A 26,695-nucleotide genomic window follows, 5' to 3' on the forward strand; every position below is an offset into this window, starting at 1 on the left:
CTTCACGTCTGGCCCCCCCCTGAAAATTTTCATATGGGCGCCCATGCTGTGTAAGGCCAGTAATAGGATAAGCATAAGCATCTGAAATAAGAGCTGAAACGTCGCTTAAAAATATAGTAATGAGAACTACAGAACTACAGAATTATAACTTTTGTCTCAGGAATAGAATAAGGAATGAGAACACATTAAGAGCAACTGGAGTGCCGGATATGGTTGGATAGATAGGAGCGCAATGTTGCAAACGGACGAGAGAATGGACCAAGGAAGAATTGCAAAAATGGGCACATAAACCGAATACAAAAAGACCACTAGGAAGAGCCCCACAGAATGGGTATAACAGCTGGACATCAACATCGCAAGAGCTGAGATGATATAATAAACAGGACCATCTTCTATAAGAAGAAGAAGTAGAAGATAAAATAGAAATATTTAAGACTAATAATGCAGTGCAATTGCGAAGATTAAATAAGAACGAATAAGGGGTAAGAGATTATGTAGAAGGGGTTATGTAAAGAGATACAAGATTATGTTCTGTCAACATGCATACAATACTATAAAGTAAAGTTTTTTGGTGACACGAAAAAATATCAAACATAGAAAAAAATTGTTAAGCATGGTATTCATATCCACTGTATTTATAATAGATGCAGATATTGTTCGTCCGCTATAACGTTCCCCATGCGTCACGATTCATTTTCAAACAAATTACGTCAAAACATAAAGTGAAACGAACGTCGATGTGTATATATACATTTTGTATACTGTATACTATATACTACACATATTGATGTAAGTTTCACTTTATGTTTTGACCTAATTTGTTTGAAAATGAATCGTGACGCATGGGAAAAGTTATACCGGACGAACAATATTAAGAAGGATATTGAGACTCATTTGTGTCAATTGTAGGTGGAAAATAAGGTTCAACCACAAGTTATACCAATAATGCAAAGAACCCTCTATAGCAAATTATGCAAAAATACAAAGACTGCGCTGGGTAGGTTACTTTACAAAAATGGATAATGACAGGCCACCTAGTAGAACGCTTAGTGGAACTATGGTGAGACAACGGCCAATAGTAAGACCAAGGAAGAGGTGGATAGGCGAAGTGGGAACCGATGCTAAAGAGATATGAAGGGATAACTGGAGGAGAGCATCCAAGGAAAGGAATGCTTGGAGGGATGTTTAATCTGTAGCTCCATAGAAGAGGGATAGCAAGTATTCATACTAGATTGTTTTACTAGATAGTAAAATACTAGATTGAAAGAGACTTAAAAACAGCTAAACAAAAAGTTAAGCACAAAAATGATTATTACTTAAATTAATCAACAAAAAATCAAGAATCAAGAATTAAGAGAGCAATCGAAAAATGAAAAAAAAAGATACTAAATTAATTGTTTAATCATTAGAAAAAAAAATCAACAAACAAAACAAAATCAATAAACCAATGTTTAAATGAAAAGGCAGTTTCTGCTTTTATTTGATCCAGAGTTGGACCACCATCTCCAGACAGCTATTTCTGAATCTCCTGCGTCCTTGGTGGAGGCATGCAGTCACAACTCTAAACCAAATATCAACAGCCTGCCTATTTAAGAGAAATCACCGCGAAGCAATAATTCCACCTTTGAGACGCAAAACAGCGACATCTCTCGTAAAACGAGAAAGACGAAAAGCCCTAGATACAAAGTTTACTACAATTAAAACAATTAAAATAACTGAAATAAAAATTATAAACAATATTTTAAATCCAAGACTTTTCGTTAAGAAACTGCTTTCTGGCTGCATCCCGTATCTCTGGCTTTTATAATATATAAACACAGAGACGACGAATATAGAAGAAAGTAAATAAAAGACAAGGTCACGTATTTACCTCCTTTTTGTCTGGGGAAAGGGCCGAAAGACAATTTCAGGTACTCAAATCTGAGTAAAGATGAAATTTTTTTTGATGAGATCTTTTTTCAACACTTCAAGCAAAACGAAAATAACTAGGTACCAACAGATTTACGAAGAACAAAATTTAAAATAAAATTAAAATAATGTTTTTTTAAATAAAAAAACATTACGAGAGGCAGCAAGAAATTGAAGAAGTTGGGCAAATTCAATAAATCTTTTTGCTCAAAAAAATACGTCTTCAGTAGATATAGCTCACAGTGGATGAACTTAAAAAGTGGTCGCTTAAAAAGCTGACATCTGTGAACATACATCATTAATAAGGTAGAAACATAGACAGACATGTTATAATAAATGTAATGTAAGGACGGTCGGTCCCACAATAAAAATGAAAAAATTATTATAGCTTTTTCATCCACTGCAAGCTATAAGTCTTTTTTTTAATGACACAGATAGTAATCATTCAGCCAGTCGCAATCAGTAAGTAATGTAATGTGTAGTGTGTGTTGAGTAAATGTGTTTTTGCTTAGTAACGTCGACGTCATTGTCTTTACAAAGGGACGCTTATTGTAACCGAACGTCTGCGGTCTCTCAGCTAAGTACCGATTCCACTTGGTTAGCAATTATTTTAATTTATTATATTAATTTTTTAATAAAAAAAAATTTCCTACCCAGCTGGGATCCGAACTCACAACCCTTGGGTCCAAAGGTAGGCTTTCTTACCACTAAGCCATAGAGGGAATAAGCTATAAGTCATGATGATTAGAAATACATATAAGTATTATGATTCTCTAAGTCACAAATAAATAAAATAAATATCTAACATTGTGGGATCGGTACTCACCGGAGGGATTGCAGACATTCGGATACAAATAGAGTCTCTTTGTAAAGACAATAAAGTCAACTTTTTCAAGTAAGAACACATTTACTTAACACAGACTACACATTGCACTATAATCTGATTGCGACTGGCTGAATGAATAATATACCGGGTGGTGAATTGAAAAACTGGCCATAGGAAACTCAATGTAAAATTCTAAACTGTTGAATTCCTGTTTCCCTAATTATTTTACATCAAAAGACATTAGAAACTATTTGTAGAGGATTGAAATCTGTATTGAAAACAACTGTTAAAATTGTTCTACAAATTAAACATATTCCAAAATTTTGTAAAAATGTAATACATTTTTCGGTTTTTGAACCCAAAATTAGGCTACACACAATGCAATAATGTGTCACAATGGAGTTATTATTTTTACATTTTTGAACTGTCAATATTTTTATTTTATCATTTATTTTTTAAAAACAATACAGTTGATAAGATACCCTCAGTTGCGGAGAAAATATTAATAATAAAGGTATTTTATTCAGTCAATGGTGTGAGCACTGTCAGTTGAATAGTACCGTGTGGCCTAACTTTTACACACATACCTACTGTGGCAAATGTATCATTTTTTTCAAAATTTTGGAATGCATTTAAATCATAGAACAATTTTAACTTTTGATCTTACTACAGATTTCAGTTCTCTACAAATATTCTCTCATGACTTCTGATGTAATGACTTTTGATGTCAAATAAATAATTAATTAGGGAAGCAGGAATTCAATAGTTTAGAATTTTACATTGAATTTCCTATCCACCACCCGGTATACGCAGTTAAAAAAATATTTAACATATATGTACATAATATGTATAACATATTTTAAAATATACACTAGCATACTTGACTTTTCCAGCAAATACTACACCTACACAAGATTCAGAAGAGTGTTCCCTCACTCTTACGATAGGTATACAATTAGATGTGTTTATCTCTATGTTCACTATAAATCTTCCTGCACACATACTATACTAAACTCTATATTACTTGTTTACTTAAACAAATTATTGTAAATGGTGTCTTTAAACATATTGTGCAATAACCTACTGAAAGTGTACAAAAAATCATTTCTTTGCTCACTATCAAGCCTGGTTCTTCGATTATTATATAGGTATTTCATATATTGTAATTATATGAGTTATCTTAAACAGCGTTATCCATTGCGCTTGTCTACTTTAGTTTTCCCATCTTTCCCTTCTTCCTTTCTAGAAGCCTTTTGTACAACCGTCATGCAGTAGTCAATTGCCTTATTGCAACTCTTCTAATTATGCGGAGTAGCCATTCAAGAATTCTGAAACTATATAAGTAATAGCTTTTACAGGTCTAGTTTATGGGCACCATTTGTATATACAGTACTTGGTGGTTCTCAAAAAGTGCTTACGTCTTTTGAAATAGTACCCAGCAGTCGTAGTACCAAATATGGTTAACTGTTTTATGTTTTATTCCACAGAATCCGTCGCGCCGCGCCGTTTAGATTTCCATGAAACACCTTATTGTTTAGCGAAGTTGTGTTAACTGGTGCATGTCCAGTAAGGAAACTTCTTTTAATTCTGAGCTGAATACTTCCTGTTTTCCACAGTATATTTATTAAACCTCTTAGAACATGTAATGCCATTATTTCTTTTATCGCGTGCATAACCGGGTATATTTTCTCATTGATAACTGTGATATTATAGGATATATTATTATAGCTGTGCTATATGTGTCTGTTTACAACATTATTAGAGCATATGTTTAAGAACGCAAATCTGAGTGAAAAAGGAATAAATATCAACGGAGAAATACTTAGTCATTTGAAATTCGCTGACGATATTGTTCTTTTTGCTGACAGCATCGATGATGCAGTATCGCAACTGGAGAAATACCTAGGTGTATATATACCTAGCCTCCTTACAAGTTGGATTAAAAATCAACCATACAAAAACACAAATCATAACAAATCTTGCGTTAAGCGAAAAGATTTCAGTAAATGGCATGCCTATTGAAGAAACCACCTCTTATAAGTACTTAGGGCATGAGATACGCATAGGAAGAGATAATCAAACGTGCGAACTAAGCCGCCGCACAGGACTCACTTGGATGGCATTCGACAAACTGAGCTATATCCTTAAGTCAGAACTGCCTATGTGTCTCAAGAAAAAGTCTTTGATCAGTGTGTGTTGCCAGTACTTACCTATGGTGCAGAAACTTTAACAATAACCAAGAGAGTAAGAAATAAAATTTGTGTTACCCAAAGAGCCATGAAACGCTCAATGTTTCTCAGTAATTTCATGCCCAGTCTAAGGCATTTCTCGTCGGGATCGAATTACGAACAGGGAGATAAGACGGAGAACAGGAGTGACGGATGCCATAGAAAGAATTATGACCCTAAAGTGGGACGGGGCTGGACACATAGCTAGAATTTCGGACAACAGATGGACACAGCGAATAATACTCTGGGGACCAAGACAAGAAACATATCGAAGTAGAGGTCGTCCGCGAACTAGATGGTCTGATGACATAAAACGGATCGAAAAAAACTGAATGCAAACAGCACAAAACAGAAATGCATGGAAAAGACTGAGGGAGACCTATATCCAGCAGTAGATAGATCCGGGTTGAATGATGATGATGATAAATGCTCTACCAGCCTGTCGAACTCCTATATTTGCATAAGCCGTTCGTTATTGGCTCTATACACATGTCCTGCCCACCTCAGTCTTTGGACTTGTATCTCGTTGATGATGTTTGGTGAGTTATACAATGTTTCCAGTTATCCTGTCAATTATCAGATCCTATATTTTTCTCAGCTGATGTTAGGACTGGTCTAATCAGTTTTCTGTATATTTAGATCGTCAATGATCTCGACAGCATATTTGACTTAAATACGTCTTGTAATGTGTAGGAGCCTCTGTTACGTTTCTGTATTTATGCTCGTATTTTATTGTTCATGTCGTTGTAGTGGCCTGTTCTAGTATCAGCTTCCATTCTTTCCTATCCTTTGTCTTCGTTTTAAAATTTCGTACTGTTAACACGCGTCTGTCGTTTTCCACCTGTTCCTTGAATCGTGCTCTAGGCCTAACTCTTCCCCACACTACATCCGGTCTTGAATTATAAATGTGTTTCAATAGCTACATCTCGTTCATTATCTCTAAGCGGCATGGCCACTGCAGCCTGTTTATTTTGATGGACCTACTAATACTAGGTCCACTATAAAGGCGATCAAGCTCAAAATTATAGCGCCTAATCCATATAATTTCTTGCATGCCTTTGAAAACATGTCTGACGGTTGATGTGCATATACAAGGTGATTCAGTGAAACGGTACGATTTGAAAACGCTGCTGACGATAAAATGGAGGAGCCGCGGGCTTGAGACGTAAACGTTGTGAATCTAGAGAGTGGGAAGTTTAGTTATCATGGAGAAATGATCGGGTGAATAACACACATTTGCTGTAAAAACTTATTCAATAATGGTGAAAGTTGTACAATGAGCTGTTCCGTCTAACATGACTAAAGACTTGGGTTAGAAACTTTGAAAGTAGTGATTCAACGTAACAAAAAAGAGGTGGCAGTGTCAGAACTGCTCGCACCCCACAGAATATTGAAGCGGTGCGAAATTTATTACAGACGAGTCGTTGCAGGGTTCTTCGAGGACTCGCGTGTAATGAATTTGGCACCGCTTCAATATTCTGTGGTGTGCGAGCAGTTCTGATACTGCCACCTCTTTTTTGTGCTGTTGAACCACTACTTTCAAAGTTCCTAACCCAAGTCTTTAGCCATGGTAGACGGAACTGTAGCACGGGCCGGCAAATGGAAGTGTAAGTGAAACGTTCGTTGTACACGTACAAAACTTTCACCATTTTTTAAATAAGGTTTCACAGCAAATATGCGTTATTCACCCCACGACTTCTACATGATAATTTAACTTCCCACTCTCTAGATTCACAACGTTTACGTCGCAAGCCCATTGCTCCTACATTTTATCGTCAGCAGCGTTGTCAAATCGTACTGTTTCACTGAATCACACTTTATTTTGTTGTTTCATTATTCATGTTCAGTTCTTGTCAGAAAACACTTTCGGCTGCATCTTAGCTTCTTTTATAGCCAGATAATACTATGTTAAACAGTAATGAAGATTTATGTCGAAGATCGTTAATTATTTTTAGCTCCATTAAAATTGTGTGCCATTAATTTAATTAAATGTAGCGTACATTATGATCAAAGATACCTGGGGCATTAGTCACATCATCAATAATTTGTTATAGTATCTAATATCTTACAACTATCTGCTACAGTTGCTTAAAATAGCACTATTTAAAATCTAGTTTATATAGTTTCGCTTTAAGAAATACTATGTTTCTTGGAGGTTTCAAGTTATTAAAAACTGTTTTTAAAAGAAAATGAAGTTTATATTTCTAAGGAAGGTACTTGAAAAAACAATTATAAACGATTTTGCAGACTCTGAGTTTTTAATAATTTGAATCTTTGAAAAGACAAATCACATATTTCTCATTAATGTCGTCTGTATCGATGTTCTAAAATCGGTTTACAAAAAAATAATAAAAAATACGTGTCTCACTTTTAGCACCACCAAGGATCAAGACCAAACTGGAAGATATGTCCGTACACGCTGATCAACAGCTGAAGATAGATATCGAGATCGAGGGAATCCCCAAACCAACCGTTAAATTCTACAAAGACGGCAAAGTTATTAAAGAAAGCGAGAATATCAAAGTTGTGGAATCTGGAGAGAAACTCACGTTAATAATCGAAAAAACGTCTCTTAAGGATTCAGGTAAATCAGTGTTTTATAACTTCATTTTCAATTTTCTCTTCTTATTATAACAATATTGTTACAATTTCGAATATACTGGTGACAAAAAATTATAAAACTAGTACGTTGTCTCGGATTTTTGGCAGTCTGGTATATTAAATTAAAGAGTTCGACCATTACATCAATAACATACTCATCAATAAGTTTTAATAGTTCAATGGGCACACCATCTGCTACAGTAGCTTTTCCCTCTTTTGTATTTTTGATGGCATAGATGACTTCTTTAGTGGTCCGGTATCCTATGTAGTTTCTAATCGCAGTTCTTGTTTTTCATCATTAAATAGTTCAATCTCTCCTTGACATCAGTAATAATATCCCCTTTCTATTTTTTAAGGATATTTGTTCTTGTGATTTTTTTAGAACCTGTTGTTTTTTTGATTTTTTATGCAAATTAAAGTTATCATACTTTTTATCTAGATCTTCTATTTCCTTGCGTCTGACAGAAAACCATCTCTCTTTTACCTTTCGAATTTTCTTTCTATTATTTCTCTGAATTTTTTTGTATATATTCAGGTCTTTTACTTTACGTTTTCTTCGTTCTTCCATAACAAGAATTATTACTGTTTTCCAAAAAGTTTGGGTGTTTCTTTTCCAACTGACACGAGACCATGTTGAATTCTTCCTCATTTTTGGTCAATAGTTATTCCGCATTATCTTCTTTGACCTTGCTTAAGTTCTCGTTTATTTTAAAAGTTTCCGCATAAATATGTGTTGTCTTGTTTCAGACGCCTTATATCCATGATCTTCTTGGAGCTAGGGCTCTTTGCTTTCTTTAGTTTCACACTCATCGACAAAACAACCTGGTTGTCATCGGAGTATATTTTATGTCGATATGTTCGCTCCTGGATAAGTTTAGGATGATATTATAGAATTGATATATCTTCTATTGACAATAACTTATAATCTATTTCATTTCTGACTATTTTGTTGTTATTGTTAGCTGATGACCTCCATGTCGATAATCTGCGTGTAGGAAGTTTAAACAAGGTATTAGCAATTATGAGTTCGTCATTGATACAGAAATCAACCAGTATATTGCCAGATTTTATTACATTCATCTAATTTTTCATACTACTCCGTTTCTTATAAGATATTCTTCTTCTTCTTTTTAGATAAACATGACTCTGTCTATCTTTTCAATGTGCCTCTAGTAAGTTTCCATCGTTTTCGTGGTCTTCCCACTGATCGTTTTCCTATTGGGGAACCGTTTGTCGCTGTCCTTACTACTTTATTTGTTGTCATTCGGCTTATGTAGTCATTCCATTCTGTTCTTCTGTTTCTGATGACTGTTTTGTAAATTCTGCCTTTCATTTCTTTTCCGATATTTTTATTTCTCCATATTGTGTCATTCGGGCAACCTGCTCTGTTTGCTCTATTCACTTGATCTTCCACTTCTGCTTCGAGCCTTCCATAGCTAGATAGTGTGATGCCTAGATATTTAAACTCCATCACTTGTTCTATTATCTGACCCTCCAGCTCCAATTTACATCTTATTGAATTTGCTGTTTTAACCATGCATTTTTTCTTTTTTGGGGAAATTAACATGTTAAATTTTCTGGCGGTTATGTTAAGTCGGTGCAGCATACGTTGTAAATCATCTTCACTTTGAGAGATCAGTATTGCATCGTCTGCATAGCAGATTATTTTAAGTTGTTTTTCTACAATGGTAAGGTTGACCAATAAAGGACTCAAGGAATCCCCCTGTCTTATCCCATTGCCATAAGATATTGGCATGTATTATATGTAGAGTAAAGTAAGATCAAAGTACCATCTGGTGTAGTAAATCATTTTTACTTTATTTTTTTACCCAAAACAAATTTTCCCATTAATAAACTGAAATTTTTAAAGGTTCTTATTCTGTGGTCGCAACTAACGAAATGGCCCAAGTATCGCAATTCTGGAACCTGGAAGTATACTCTAAACCCAAGGTGATCCAAAAGTTGGGAGCCGACAGGCAACTGTCTCAAGGTCAAAATCTAGAGCTCAAGGTTAAGCTGGAGTCTGAACCCAAGGCGGAAGTGAAGTGGTTCAAAGACGAAGAAGAAATTAAGTCTAACGAACATTACACTATTAAAGAAGACGGTGACAGTTATATGCTCAAGATAACAGGCGCAGTTACCACAGATGCGGCTAGATTTAAATGTAGAGCTTTAAATATTCATGGAAGCGTTGATGATGAAGTTAGAGTTGATGTTAAGAAACCACCAAAGATAATTCAAGGACTTAGAGACATGACTGTTGTAGAGCATGATAAAAACGTCTCGCTTGACGTCAAGCTTGAAGCTTTCCCCAAACCTACAGTCAAATGGTAAGTGAATTTGTAGATTTAATCCCAAATTTTAGTAAAATTGAAAATCTGATTTCGGATTTCTTTAGATAAAGCTTGATAAATGTAAAACTATTTAATTTAAGAATTTCCTGGAACATATATAACTCTTAGATTAGTTTGTAGTATAAATTTTATTTTATGGCAGCTTTATAGTAGCATTAAAGTTAAGTTCTTCTTCTCTACAGCACTACAGCACTACAACCCGGGGTGGAACTCGGATGACTGCAAAACCTGCTTCCATCTCGAACGGTCGTCCATGGTGGTTGTTAGTGGGTAGCCTCATTATTCTTAAATCTGGCAATACATTATCTACATATTGGTTAGTGTCTGAGTCTTAACAGAGTCCGCAGATTCTTCTGAGGTTTTTTTTTTCAAAACATCTGAATTTTTATACCACTGTTTTTGTCAGCGTCCACGTCTCACACCCATATATGCACTACATGTTCGTGTTATGCTCTTAAATTTGATAATGTTGTGGAGGCTATGGATACATCTGCTTACTCACTGAAATCTCCCTTTATCTCTTCATTGATATCGTTATCTGCGGTGATTTAAAACTCTCCACTTCTTTCAAAGGTATATGTTTTTTTGTTTTCTCTTCATTGACCCTTAGACCGGTTTTTGCCTCTATCTCTAATTTGTTGAAAGTTTCCTTTACATTGGTGACGGTATTTCCCACAATGTCAATGTCATCCGCTTATGTTAACAGTAATTTTTGGTCAATTTACCGTCAGTAGTTCTGCTCTAATTTATTCTATTCGTAGTACTTTCTCCAGAATTATATTAAAAAGCGCGTTTCTTTGTTTCAGGCCACTGTTTATTTCAAACGACTCTCAGAGTTTGTTACCCATCCATAAGAGGATCTAGAATAACAGCCATTTCCACATATTTTAATGAGCTAGATCAGTTTTTGGGACAGAAGGTCTGCCATTATATTCCACATCTGATCCCTTTTAATGCTATCGTATGATTGTCGGGAATTATGGATAGTTCTATTGAATTCCCATCATTTTTCAAGCAGCTACCTCAGATTTAAATTTAAGTAAAAATTTGATCTATGGGCGATCGACTTTTTTTTATTTAATATTGAGGTTACATGGTTCACTACATAATATCAAATCGCATTTAGTTAGATCCCAAATTTGTGTTCTTTGGAAAACTTTATCCTTTCCGATTTTACCTAAATACGTGACAGCTTCAGAAAAATATACTCATCTGCCTCCGAGAAATCACATACTTTTTAACCCAGTTTAAAACCAATTGACTTAAGGCTGCTTTAGAATATAATAAGCTTTACATTTTAATTCAAGCATTATTTGACTTAAATCTGTAATAGGTATTTGGATGAAGTCGAAATCAAAGAAACAAGAACAGAATTTACCAGAATAGAATCTGATGATGGAGCTTCTCTGATCATAAAAGAAGTGACAAGCCAGCTGTCGGGACAGTATACGTGCAAGCTCAGCAACGAATGCGGAGGGGTAGAAACAAGTGCTAAATTAACAGTTAATTGTAAGTATTACTTCTAATTTTATGAACATATTAATAGCAAAAGCAAACTATTATGCTGAGAGTCATCAGAAACTAATAAATGTAGAATCTAACCTCCGAAATAAAAATATCATTGCAAAATTTGTTAAAACTTGGAATATATTGTATTTAACTTGAGCTTTTTCCAGGTGCGCCACGAATCATCAAGCATTTGAAAGATACAACCGTCGAAGAAGGATCCACGCTCCACCTGGAGGTAGAAGTGGAAGGCTGTCCGTCACCTACTGTCAAATGGTTGAGGAATGGACGTGAGGTATCGGCAGACGCTCGAATTAAGATCACCAAAGACACCCAACGACATGAGACGTTCAATCTTGCCGTCAATTTAATCAAATACGAGGAACAAGGGGAGTACGAGGTGATCGTAACTAACTCGCTTGGAACTGTCAGCAGCAAGAGCATAGTTACTGTACATAGTAAGTATTTCTGGAAGAACTTATTAATATATTGTTTATTCTTCTTTTTTAGGCGAGTAGAAAATGTATTTGCAAAGTATAATTTTGTAATATATTTAGACATATATACCAATGTTTTATAAATATGAATACGTTAAAGTCTTTAATATTAGGAATATCAAAATGTATATTGTATATTTGCATATACATATGTGTATATACACATATTTATGTATATATACATGTATCTATATTGCAATAGAATCAGCAGTATGACAAGACAATTTCCTGTCAACTATACTATTAATTCAACATAGCAGTGGAAGGAATGGGTCAAGGCCAGCGGAATTACAGGAATTATAGAACCTTCGTTATCAAAATCAGTAGCATTTACAGATAACATCGTTATTATAGAAAGAGAAGGAAGCATTAAAAGAAGCAATATGAATCCTGGAAGTGAAGGTCAAAAAAGAGGTCTAGAAATTAGAGAAGGAAAAATAAAATATCTAATCTACTCTAGGAGAGAAAAGGTCTAATCTACACGACGAGGACGATTAAGATAGAAAACTACACTTTTGAGAGAGTTCAACAATTGAAATATTTGAGATTAATTGTGAATTGCAAAATAAGAGAAGTGAAGAAGTAAAGTAGTGAATACTAGCAGGCAACAAAACATACTTGAGATACGATAAGCTATTAAATGACAGGAACCAGAAATACAACATTAAGAATCTACAGAGTTGAAATCAGGCCAGATTTTACATACATAGCTGAGACAATGTGCCTCATGAATATTAAAAAAGATTAGAAATATTCGAAATGAAAACCCTAGAAAAATAAATGGCCCGATAAGAATGCAAAACGAATAAATAAGAAGAACCAACCATGAAATAAGAGACATATAATGAAGGGCGAAGATATAGTTAGATTTATCAAAGCGCAGAGACTGAGAACCAAATAAGAAGAAAAACTAGGGAGGCTAAAGAAACCTACTTCTCTGAAAAATTTAAAGAAATAGAAGAACTGCAAACAGATATGACAACGTCAACCTACATAAAAAAGTCAAAGAACTAACCGGAATAGGAAATAGAAGAACCTCAAATATATTGCTCGACAAAAATGGAAATATTAGAATGGAGACAGAACGAAAACTACGACGATGGAAAGAGTACATCGAGGAACTATTTCATGACCAGAGAGAAGCTAGTACACCCGTAGATAGCCAAACCGGATATGTGGGCCCATAGATAACCAAATCAGAGGTTAGTCAGGCAATAGACTCTATGAAAACCAATAAATCTGCTGAACTAGAGAACCTAAACATAATAGTACAACTGAAATCCCTAGAGAAATGTTGACATCAGCATTTGTGGGTTTGCCAAAGAATGCAGTGACTACCGAACCATAAGCTTCATGGAATACACTCTAAACTGGAGCTGGATATTAGTGACACTCAATATGGGTTCGGCAATGGTATGGGTACCAGAGAGGCATTATTATCCTTCAACGGGCTGATACAGAGATATTTGGATGTTAACCGTCCTCTTTACGTCTGTTTTATAGACTACAATAAAGCGTTTGATAAAGTAAAACATGATCGACTCATGGAAATTCTGAAAACTAAAAACCTAGATGAAAGAGGTTTAAAACTAATAACACACCTCTATTAAAATCAGCGAGCAATAGTAAGAATTGAAAAAGAAGCATGTGATGAAATGGAAATAAAGAGAGGAGTCAGGCAAGGCTGACGAATTTCATGGCTGAAGAACATGAGAGAATGGTTTCGATGCAGCTCAAAACAACTATTTAGAGCTACTGCCTCAAAAATTAAAATAGCTATGATGATTGCCAACCTCCGTAGCTGAGATGGCACCTGAAGAAGAAGAAGAAGATATTGAGAGGGCTGGGGCAAATAAAGGGAAGGAAAAACGACCTACTGATTAAGAAGGTCGCCAGATGGAAGCTAGAAACCGAAACAGCAAGGAGAGCCTTGCAAACAAGGCCTACATAGAGACGGGAGTACCAAGTCTAATAATTATTTGTTTTTCACTTCATTTTGTAAACTTTGATAACAAACATCTATACTTTCGAAAAGAGGCACCACTCTACGCAGTTGTAACTTTCGAACTACCACATATTTGGCGTTTATAACGTTACACAGTAAAAACATTTCTAATCAATATGATCAGCTAAAAACGCTCAAAATGAAACCAAATTAAAACAGTATGTCAAACGTCATCGGGATATCATCACAGACAAAAACCAGGAAATCTGCATATGGACAAAATACATACAAGAACTCTTTGATGATAGTAGATCCGAACAACCTCCATTCTACATATGTGATGACCACTTACCAATCACATCAGATGAAGTGGAAAAAGCAATATCACAACTAAAAGATGACAAAGCTCCTGGACCTGACAAAATGCATAATATGCTGAACTAAGCTGAACTCATAAAACTATTTAATACCGACGGTACTCAACGCCTAACAAAAATATTTAATGCCATATATTTGAGCGGAGTAATACCAAGTACATGGCTGAAGTCGACGTTTATTGCTTTACCAAAGAAAACAAAATCCGTATCCTGCTGTGATTTCCGAACCATCAGCTAAATGAGCCATATTTTAAAATTAATTCTAAAAATTATACATCAAAGGATACATTGACTGTGCGAAGAGAAAATCAGCCGTACACAGTTTGATTTTCGGAATGCATTGGGTACGAGAGAGGCTCTCTTTAGTATACAAGTGCTATTTCAACAATGTAGAGACATAAATTGCTATATTTATGCATGTTTCATTGATTACCATAAAGCGTTCGATACAGTAAAGCGCGACAAGCTGATGGAGATACTAACCAATATTGGAATAAACACCTGTGATTTAAGAATTATCAGCAATCTGTACTGGAATCAAATATCAACTATCCGGACAGAGGCAGGAGAATCAGACGATATCAAAATCAAACGTGGGGTCCGTCAGGGATGTATATTATCACCACTGCTGTTTAACATCTACTCTGAGCAAATCTTTCAAGAAGCAGTGGATGATGTTGAAGCCGGAATTAGCATTAACGGAGAATGTATCAATAACATAAGATACGCAGACGACACGGTGGTATTCGCTGACAGTTCTGAAACCCTCCAGGAGTTAATGAACAGAATCACAGAAGTTAGCCAGAGATACGAACTTTCACTAAACACTAAGAAAACAAAATGTATGATGATCTCTAAGAAGGAACAGCAATTTGGACGAATCAGTGTGAATAGTCAACAAATAGAAAGAGTAAAAACATACACCTACCTTGGTGCGAACGTCAATAAAAACTAGGACCATTCCATAGAAATTAAATGTAGGATAGAGAAAGCAAGATCTGCATTAAAAAAATGGCTTAATTATTCGAATGTCATGATTTATCATTGCCCATAAAAGTCAGGTTACTGCGATGTTATATCTTTCCTATACTGTTGTACGGAGTTGAGTCGTGAACTCTCACAGACGACACCTGCAAGAAAATTGAGGCTTTTGAGATGTGGCTTTATCGTCGAATCCTGAAGGTATCTTATACCGACCACGTTACAAATGAGGGTGTTTTGCTGAGAATGCAAAAAGAAAAAGAGCTGTTAACCACAATAAAAGCAGCCAAAATCGAATACCTCGGTCACATCATGAGAAAAAATGATAGATATGGACTACTGCAACTAATCTTGCAGGGAAAAGTAGAAGGAAAGCGAGGACCAGGAAGGCGAAGGATTTCCTTGCTGAAGAATCTACGCACATGGTTCAACACAACAAGTATTTTTAGAGCAGCAGTGTGCAAAGTACAGATTGTTATGATGGTCGCCAACATCCAAAACGGATAGGCACTACAAGAAGAAGAAGATGTCAAACGTAGACTCACTATATATTCGAATTCCTAAACGACATCTCAAGAACAAAATTTATAATGAAAAAATTAAACAAACTCAATTTTAACTAGGAAGGTCCAGACAAACTCTGATAAAGTACAAGGAGAGACAAACTCTGGAAAAAGAGCAAGAGAGAAAAGGATAATCGAACAAAATAAACTATTGTTTATGAGAGATAAAAATAAACTGTGGTAGGATAAAATGTGGACAAGTCAACATAGCATGAGCAGTGATATTTTCTTGCATTATCTTATATAATATTGTATTTATTTATACTAACACACCACCACGTAGATAACCCTTTCATAAAATCAAATATGAAGGTAAGAGCATCTGAAATAGCATTGTGAAACCCAGTTATCATTTCGTTGTTTTTGTCTCTGTCATCTTCACAAATTTTAAAGGATTTACAGAAAAATCCTCATTTATAATATTTTTAGTGACCCCATCCCCCGGAATTTATGAAAGCATTCCCTGTGGGGATTTATAGGTAGACCTAGTAGATCACCTCAACTGTAGAAATATCGTTGCCAAATATTTCCGATATTATTATTGGCTATTACAGCTCTTATTGTTAAAGAGGATGTGTAATTGTACTAACTTAATTATTATTTAAAAAGCTCAACAGGCCTTGAAGGCTTAGTGTTAAAAATACAATTGATATAATACAATAATATATTACTATGTGTTACAACACTTGTATTAAGTGGGGTGGAGTCTTTTCCAATCATGCTCCTTGTCTACTAAGTTGACTTCAATTATTTTCCTTTCGTCCCTGTTTGTCACTCTCTCTTCCCAACCAACAACTTCCTTATTTCTAAGATCTTCCTGTACACAATCAAACCATCTCTGTCTGGGCCTTTCTTTCCTCCTTTTGCCTATCTCTGTGCTTTTATGAAGTGACTAATGCTTGGTTCGTTATACATTTCTTCTAATTCCCTGTTTGTTCGTCGTACCCAACCTTCCTCCGTGTTTTTGTCTCCATATGTAGCTCTGAGCATTTTCCTGTCCCATCTATCCAATTTCTCCGTATTTGCTTTTTTCATTGTCCATACTTCGCTACCATACCTCACTGTGGGTGTTATTACCGTTTTATATACCCTTTGCTTTGTTTTTCTCGATACATATAATTTTATCAGTGGTCTTAAGCTTCCCATCTTTTTATCTAGGCATTCATCATTCGGCATTCTTGCTAATCTGGCATTCAGTTCCCATTCTTCCTGACCTTTCTCATCTATAATAACCCCCAGATTGGCGATGTTGAAAAAGTAACTATTCGTTACAAAGTACTCGTTACTTACGAATACCGAAAGTAACGATTACTATACACAGAGGCAAATCGTTACTTTGATTACTCTGGTTACTTCGTTACTTCGTACCAATCGTATCAGAGCGAGTAACGACTATTGTATCTACTTTTATTACTTTGATTACTCTGATTACTTCATTTAGTCATACCAATCGTACTAGAGCGAGTAACGACTACTGTATCTACTTCGATTACTTTGATTACTCTGATTACTTCGTTACTTTGTACAAATCGTATCAGAGTGAGTAACGACTATTGTATCTACTTTTATTACTTTGATTCCTCTGATTACTTCGTACCAATCGTATCAGAGCGAGTAACGACTATTGTATCTACTTTGATTACTTTGATTACTCTGATTACTTCGTACTTCGTGAAATATTATTATACTTCGTTATATATCGTTATATACACACGTTATTATATCGGAATACCTATACAAAATACCTACCCTCTGAGAAATACGATTTTCGATATGATTACCGGTACTCAAATACAAAAGTAATCATAGTAATCAAATCATTTTTATCTCTTAAACAGATTGGTGAAGGTCGTTGTTATATCGGAATACCTATACAGACCTACCTACTGAGAAATAAGATTTTCGATATGATTACCGGTACTCAAATACAAAAGTAATTATAGTAATCAAATCATTTTTATCCCTTAAACAGATCGGTGAAGGTCGTTGTTATATCGAAATGCCTATACAAAATACCTACCTACCTACTGAGAAATACGATTCTCTATGGGGTGGCCAAGCTACTTGATAGTCCGAGCCATTTTTCAAAATTTGGAGTTTTTTGCAAGCCGCAGTTATTGAAAAAGTGTAAAAAAGTATTAAATTTTTCTCCCAGTGTTTGGATTTCACGAATTTTAAAGTGAAATAAAAAGGGTTGTTTCAAATATGCAAATGATTCTACACGCAGCTTTTATTAGGTCAGGATACTTCGATTCTTCATCATCCTTCCATGTTTTTCTGGGACGGCCTACTGATCTTCTATCTCTCAGAAAACACTGTCTTTAACACTCTGTCTTCCTCTGATATTACCTCATGACCTGCCAATCTTATCTTAGCTTTTATATGTCTGACCAAGTTTTCAGTACCATACACAGTCATAATTCAGTTTTGCGGCGCCGTCTCCACCATCCTGTCAATTCATCTCTTTGAGGACCAAATATCATTCTGAGAACTTTCCTTTCAAATACCAGCAGCTTATTTATTTCCCACTGATGTATAGCCTATGCTTCACTTTCATATTAAGTATTGGGTGAATTGGGTGAATAATTGGCATGTACAGCCTTCATTTATATTAATAAAAAACAAGTAAAATCCTTTATAAAAGGTATGTTTATTAAAATTCCCTAAAAAGGGCTACATCACACAACTAGTTTTCGATCTGATAACAGATCATCATCAGTGCTGACAAGATGCTGACATGCTAACCACCAAAATTCAAAAATATTCGGGTAAAAGCCCTTTAAACTTGATCCGTCATGGAAACATTGATTATAATTGTGAGATTGAACATGGATGCACAAAATATCACATGTAATCTGCTCAGGGTACCATTTGAGCCCAAATTGAGTTGTTCACATGTTGACTAGATGATGGCTGCCATTGAGAGCCACAAATAATCCTTCAAAGAGACACATGTGGCTCGCGAGCCACAGTTTGGCCATCCCTGAATATTACCGGTACTCAAATAAAAAAGTAACAAAAGTAATCATAGTAATAAATCATTTTTATCCCTTAAACAGGTCGGTGAAGGTCGTTGTTATTTCGTAATACCTATACAAAATACCTACCTACTGAGAAATACGATTTTCGATATGATTACCGGTACTCAAATACAAAAGTAATCATAGTAATCAAAGTAGCGAATACTATAAATGATTACTTTATACAAAAGTAACGATTTGTAACGAATACTCGAAAGTAACTATAATCAACATCACTACCCCAGATACGTAAAATGGACCACTTTCTCGAAAGCCATGAAAGTACACTCTCTATCTTCTTTTTTGCTCTTTATTTCCGAGTATCATGTACTATGACATTTCCTGATTTAGTTCTAGAACAAAATATTTTGACTCCTTTTCTAATCTTTTCATAACGTTTTTTTAATTCCATTCTTGTTTTCGCCAGAACAGTAAGATCATAATACTAACTTAAGAAAATATGTAATTTAAGAAAACTTTGAACCAGAACTTTTAAAAAAATTAGTATTCAGTTATTTCCAGCTCCAGTGGTTGTGTATGAGTACCAGTTCATGACATGTATAATATCTATACAGGTGTGGAAATTATTTTCGGAACATAGGCCTTTCAGTGCAATAAGTTAGATTCTGTATTTGCAATTAACCAGTGTAAATTTCAAGACAACGTTGCGATGTTTCATATTTAATTCATTTGTTCCATTGGATACATACCTACATAAAGAGAATTAAATTATTTTTTTTAATGTTTGAACCTTATATTATAACTATAAAAATAATAATACAGAAGGTACTCAAAATATTTTATGTATATTGTCACAACCATATTCAACTAGTTATTGGTGTCTAGCTCAGGAACATAATATAACATCCTCTAATACAATAAGATATCCAAATTTTGTATAATTTGTATTATGATAATGTTACATACAGTCTAGATTTACCTAAATATCTTTTCTTGTGTGACTTGTCACCTCCCTACATTATGTGTTTAACCAATGATTACCCATCTAACCAATTGCAGAGGTAACACATACTGACGCCATTGAGGAAACCGAAGTTATCGAAGTTCTCGAAAAACCTAAGGCTGCTAAGGTGGCAGAAATAGAGGAGAAAATAGAGGAGAAAGTGGAAGATCCGAAGCAACCGGAAATTGAGGACGTTGAAGAAAAGCCTAAAAAACCTAAAGGTAGGATAACAAAAACTTTATTATATAAAACCGATTATTGTAAAAATTTAATTGTAATACCGATGTACAGTTTTTTACGTTTTGTTGGGATGTTTCTTATCCAATCTTCTATTTTTTATAAAATTATGTGTCTAAGTTGAGTACATTTCTTGTATTGGTTTATCTGATATTTATTTCATCCTATTCACAATTTTGTTGTTGCTGATCCCACAAAAGTTGGTATTTCTTTTATTTTAAAGAATTGCAAAAGACTGATGATATATACAGGGTGTTTGGTAAAGAATGGGCCATAGCTTAACCCTAGATTACTGAGGTTAAAATAGGTCGATTTAAGCTAACTTACCTTAGTACGAAAGTTGATCATAACCGAAATAAGTCAAATTTAAACTTTTATTTTATTTATTCTTGAATATTTCCTAACAGGCATGGAATATTAACACGAAATTTGGTAAACGGGTTTTTTTGGGACGAGAAATCTAAATTCGCCACCAAAAACGATGTATTACCCAAAGGGCGCCACATACGCCTTTCAGCGCTCATTTAATATGTTCCATTTTTTTTATTACCAACTCTACATACTTTTTGAATCAAAACTTTTATTCTCTTAATATTTTTACTTAAAAAAGGTATACTACATTCTTCTCGCTAAACTTAACCGTTTTCGAGATAGACGCATTTTAAATCTGCGGGCAATAAAATTTGTTGCATAATATCATTGTAGTTACCCGAAAAATAACTTAAAACCATAAAAATTTTCAAAAAATATATCGCAAATTTCTTCAAATGGAATTTGCGATGCAATGACATAAATATGAGAACTGGCACAATTATTATGGTTTTAAGTTATTTTTCGGGTGTAACTACAATGATATTATGCAACAAATTATGTTGTATCGCAGAGTTAAAATGCGTTTATCTCGGAAACAGTTGAGTTTAGCGAGATGAATGTAGTATAATATCTTTTTTAAGTAAAAGTATTAAGAGAATGAAAGTTTTGATTCAAAAATATGTAGATTGGGGATAAAAAAATTGAACATATTGAATGAGCGCTGAAATACGTATGTGGCGCCCTCTGGGTAATACATCATTTTTGGTGGCGAATTTAGATTTCTCGTCCCAAAAATCCCCGCTTACCAAATTTCGTGTTATTATCCCATGCATGTTAGGAAATATTTAAGAATAAATAAAATAAAATTTAACTTGGACACGCTGTATTTCGGTTATTATCAACTTTCGTACTAAGGTAAGTTAGCTTAAATCGACCTATTTTAAGCTCAGGAAGGTTAAGCTATGGCCCATTCTTTACCAAACACCCTATATGTATGTTTTATATGCAGTTATATGACAAATGAATAAATTGGAAAGGAAAAGTACTTTTAAAAAAGTACTTTCGGCTTACAAATCCATCTGAAAAGCTATAATGGTCAAATCCTAAAAAGTTTTACTACGAAAGATGTAACCCATTATTCAAAAAGAGGAATAAATTTTTTCATCAAAATTTAAAAAGCTTTTTTCTACGACCGTGTTTAAAAAGCCACTTTCTAGCACGCATTTCGTTTCCAAAAGTTGCACTTTCCCTCACGGCGCCGGCGTGCGTGAAAGTAAATTTTCCCGCACGGCGTGCGGGAAAGTAGAATACCTCCTAATATGGCATTCTAATATACTATAATACATGCAATAACCTAATATTTAGATATTATGTACTAATTTATTTTAAATGTATCTTATTGTGTTCATGTTTTAATGAAATTAACGCAATAATTCGATGAAATAAAATTATTTTGACATAATAATTAAAAGTCAAATCAGTAGACAATTACAATGGTTTTAAATCGTCGTCATGGAAACCAATATCGTCGTCCAATACATGCAATAACCTAATATTTAGATATTATGTACTAATTTATTTTAAATGTATCTTATTGTGTTCATGTTTTAATGAAATTAACGCAATAATTCGATGAAATAAAATTATTTTGACATAATAATTAAAAGTCAAATCAGTAGACAATTACAATGGTTTTAAATCGTCGTCATGGAAACCAATATCGTCGTCCTGGTAACCCATTATATTGAAAGTTTGGTTTTGACAACCTTGTCAAAGAATTAATTTGTGTATTTTCACTCCTAAATAAAAATTGATATGACTCTATTAGGTCTGGATCCCGCGTATGAAAAAAAAGTTGATTAATAGCAAGCTGAAAATTTGTTAATAGCTTAAGGGCGTCTACTCGGATAAACTTTGATATATGGGAACACTGGAACAGGGGCAGTTTTAATTGTGGAACAGGTTAAAAATTTGGAACGGTCACACCACGAAAACGGCACATTTATTTTGTCAGACAGAACAGACTTAAACTCTCCGAACAGAGATTAAACTCTCATGCAAAAATCAGACTGCTATTTATCACCTGTCATAATTCCTGTCATTTGACATATTCTACATGTTCCACTCATTAAAACGACCATTTGGTGATAAATAGCGGTCTGATTTTTGCATGAGAGTTTAATCTCTGTTCGAAGAGTTTAAGTCTGTTCTGTCGGACAAAATAAATGTGCCGTTTTCGTGGTGTGACCGTTCCAAATTTTTAACCTGTTCCACAATTAAATCTGCCCCTGTTCCAGTGTTCCCATATATCAATGTTTATCCGACTAGACACCATTAAGCTATTAACAAATTTTCAGCTTGCTATTAATCAACTTTTTTTTCATACGCGGGATCCAGACCTATATTTTTTGTGGCTTTTTTCCAAACGTACGGCCCTAGAAAAAATATTGTTCCTAACTCATGCGGAAAGTGCCCTCCCCGCAATCGACTGCTTGCCCGAACTCCGCTATCGCGTCGTTCGGGTCAACGGCAGTCTCATGCGTGAAAGTATCACTTTCCGCACTAGTTAGGAAAATAACTATTCTGCCTAAACTTTACAAAAGACAGTGTCTGCCTGTCGCCTCAGTTCTCTCCAAATGGATGGATACTTTCACACACTTTTAATGTGTTCTTCGTGCTCTCATTTTAATAACTTTTTTAACGTTTTTTAAATTGTAATGAAAAAATTTGTTCCTCTTTTATACTGCTAAAACTACTACTCTTACTATTTTTTAATTTCACCATATCTCTAAAGATGTCTTTGCAAGCCAAAAGCGTTCAGCTGGGAATTATGTAAATGATTTTAAACTTTTAAAGTACCTTTCTACTCAATTCATTTATTTCTTTTATTTTAGCCTCTCACCGTTGCAATTCAGCTTTAACCTTATGCTGTGCAAATTTTTCGTGCGTACCAGCTGTTCGTCGCAAATATTTGCGTGTTCGAAGTAAATTGTGCTAGTGTGGACGTCGCATAAATCGGACGCATGCATTTTCGACGCACACAACGCACATGCTCCATCGGTTATCGTTTTCGAGCCAAGATCAAATGATTTGAGCACCACGTCCTCACTGGTAAAAATTTACGACGAACCATTAGTTCAATACGCACGAAAAAATTACCAATGCGGACGCGCCATTAAATCCACAGTTGTTCTTGCTCAGAGTGCATAATGTTCTTACAAACTGACGATTTATTTATTGATCTAAAACGGTTTGTGATATGCAAATGAAATTTGATACATTTTAAGAGGTAGTTATTGCGCATTTTTTGGCATACAATTAAGAATTTTATATTCACCATTGGCGTGCATACGGGTATAAACATTTTAGATATATCCCGTATGCACGCCAATGGTGAATATAAAATTCTTAATTGTATGCCAAAAAATGCGCAATAACTACCTCTTAATATCTACCAAATTTCATTTGCATATCATAAACCGTTTTAGAGCAATAAATAAATCGTCAGTTTGTAAGAACAATTTCAACACCCCTATCTCGGAAACGAAGCATTTGCGGGCATACGTTTATAAAGCAAACTGTCATTATTTTATCATGCAGAATTACCCCTTAAAGTTTGCCGTACTTATTTAAAAACACCCTGTATTGACGAAAAACAGGGGTAGTTGTTAAAGTGCCTAACTTTTTTATTATCCAACATAAGCTAATGAATCAAAAAACAGAATGTTAAGAAAATTGGAGGATATAGTTGGGTTTTAATTTCAGTATTTTATAAAAGCTAGAACATTCCACAGTTTGATTCACATAGTTTGAGAAAAAAAACACAGTTTGATTCGTACACCCTGTATATAATGACAATTGACTTGTCTAGCAACAATATTATTACAGCGATATTGATAAAGAATAAGGCTATAACATATTAAAAAAAATACTTAAATCGGATATCAGGTTTAGGAAATACAAGGCATTAAAAATGACCCATTTTTTGGGGTGCCGGTTTTTTGTGCCGGTGAGTGTATATGGCAGTCTCTTTTTCTATTTCGCACTTTCTGCACCATGGTTTATTCATCTTTAGTTTGTATAGGTGATCTCTTAAACGGCAATGTCCACCCACCATTTCAGTGACCGTTTTGATCTCGTTTATTGAGGTTCATCAAACTGTTCGACTTTTTTTATCAATATTCTTGATTATTTTTTTAGACTGGATTTGCCCTTGAGTGGTTCTCCATTATTTTTATGATATGATCCAGTACCATGGGCAGTTTTAGATCCATCAGTGAACCATATTAAGTCCCCATTAATATTTGAGACTTTTTTTTTCTCTAGATGGTATAATTGTGTTAATCTTCTCAGTGAAGATTAGTTCTGGTATCATCATATCTGAGTTCATCGTAAAGGTGTATTCCTCAACGTTCAACTGATATTATGTTAAGTAAACACGACAAGCCATAGAAATTGTCTGCAGATATAAATGTGTCATCGGCGTATCTTAAATTATTTATCAATATAATATTCCATTCACCTTTATGCTTCACTTTTATGCTAACATCTGTTCCTTCTAGTGAGTTTTGGGATACTATCTCATGATCTCTCTTCAATCCTGACCTCCTGTAAAGAGCGCAGTAGTCGACGTGATGTCGTGTATTGTCTGTCTTCAAATATCTCTGTTTTTGGTCATTTCTTGTAACTTATGCATAGGTCTTTTGCATATTCCTCTAATTTGATCCATCCTGTTGGGGATCTTCCTCGTAATCTTCGGATCTTCGCTTTCCTTGTATAGTGACTTTTTCCATATTTTCTGTGTTTGCTCTCATAACATGTCAAAAGTATTTTAATTATTGGAGATGAACTTTACCGGAGATTTGTTCGCCAACTTTTATCTCTCTTAAAATTGAATCGTTTGTCCTACTGTCGATCCAAGGAATTCGTAACATTTGTTTCCAACAGAACATTTTTTAAGTTGCGTTCTTTCTTCTTTCCGTTGGTCTCATGGTCCAAGATTCACATCCGTAGGTCACTATTGGGAATATTAAGCAGTTGATCAGTATATCTCATGATAGCCTATTTTAAAAAAATGAGGCTCAGTACACAACATTGTCTGACTCTACATTTATGTAGTACAGCTCTTATTTGGCTATGTTTACGCTCTTCCGGTAGGGATCCATGGACAGAGTAACACGAGCTGCAAGCCCTATCTCTTGCCGTACTGCGCATCCATAATTTAGGTTAGATTCGGTGGCAGGTTTCGCTATTTGGGCTTTAAACTAAGACATTAAAAGACTAAGCTTTCACTTTGATGGCATATAAAACAACATATTACTCTACATCCCACCAGACTGAAAACAATGGGAACCTTCTATGGTTACACCACCGAGGCTTCTACAATTTGAAAGCCATACGGATGCTGAGACTAAGGAAGATGAGGGAATTTTACAATTTATAATTCACAACCCATCTGCTCAGCGCGGTAAAGTTCCAACGAGAATGGTTCTCGTCGTACCTCGGAGTAAAGATGCAAATCAAAAATGAATAACCATTTTCAATTTCGTTGCAAAATGAAAATACAGCCGCACCATATTCTAGTCCAATCAGAGAGTGCACCAAGCACCTCTACCGGTTTCGAAACTTATTAGTCTCTCATGGGGAGGCACATATGCCTCTCTCTGATCCAACCAAAACAAACCCCGGCGTACAGTCACGGATTGCAACGAACGAAATGGCATAGATGCCCTAGCGGCAACTGCTAATAAAAACTAAGCTTTCACTCTGATGGCATATAAAACAACATAATGTTACTCTACATTCCATCAGACTGAAAACAATGGGAACCTTCTCTGGTTGCACCTCCGAGGCATCCCATTGGCTTCCCGAGAAGGTTCTCATTGTTTTCAGTCTGGTGGGATGTAGAGTAACATTATGTTGTTTTACATGCCATTAGAGTGAAAACTTAGTCTTTTGCTAGCAGTTACCGCTAGGGCATCTATGCCATTTCGTTCGTTGCAATCCGTGACTGCACGCCGGGGTTTGTTTCGGTTGGATCAGAGAGAGCAGCATATGTGCCTCCTGATGAGAGACTACTAAGTTTCGAAACCGGTAGAGGTGCTTGGTGCACTCTCTGATTTGACTAGAATATGGTGCGGCTGTATTTTCGTTTTGCAACGAAATTGAAAATGGTTATTCATGTTTGAAAAGACATTAAACTTTTGTGTCCTAACCGGGGATCGACCGCACAGTGAAATCAAAGCGCTTCTCCCACCTAGCCAGCTTGACTATCAGGCCGACATTATCGTTCTGTGATCACATGGGTGGTCTTGGGAAGATATCCACGTGAATAGGCGCCTTATTTGAACTACGTGTAAGAGTTTAAAACTTTTTC

General features: G+C 35.1%; 1 protein-coding gene across 11 annotated transcripts in view; it reads left to right on the forward strand.

Annotated features, from left to right (window-relative positions):
* Positions 1-26,695, forward strand: part of LOC114333136 (obscurin) — a 615,016-nt gene that overhangs the window by 418,515 nt on the left and 169,806 nt on the right. For 8 of the 11 annotated variants that reach the window (XM_028283003.2, XM_028282967.2, XM_028282979.2 and 5 more), the window contains 6 exons: positions 3,628-3,681; positions 7,337-7,546; positions 9,434-9,893; positions 11,251-11,426; positions 11,594-11,881; positions 19,827-19,991. In XM_028283003.2, the coding sequence (XP_028138804.2) occupies positions 3,628-3,681; positions 7,337-7,546; positions 9,434-9,893; positions 11,251-11,426; positions 11,594-11,881; positions 19,827-19,991 (1,353 nt within the window). The remainder of the gene's footprint in view (positions 1-3,627; positions 3,682-7,336; positions 7,547-9,433; positions 9,894-11,250; positions 11,427-11,593; positions 11,882-19,826; positions 19,992-26,695) is intronic. The other 3 variants (XM_028282985.2, XM_028283041.2, XM_028283020.2) reach the window with 2 other exon arrangements.

The sequence above is a fragment of the Diabrotica virgifera genome, chromosome 1 (genome assembly GCF_917563875.1).
Source record: "Diabrotica virgifera virgifera chromosome 1, PGI_DIABVI_V3a".
In the NCBI taxonomy this organism is placed as follows: Eukaryota; Metazoa; Arthropoda; class Insecta; order Coleoptera; family Chrysomelidae; genus Diabrotica; species Diabrotica virgifera.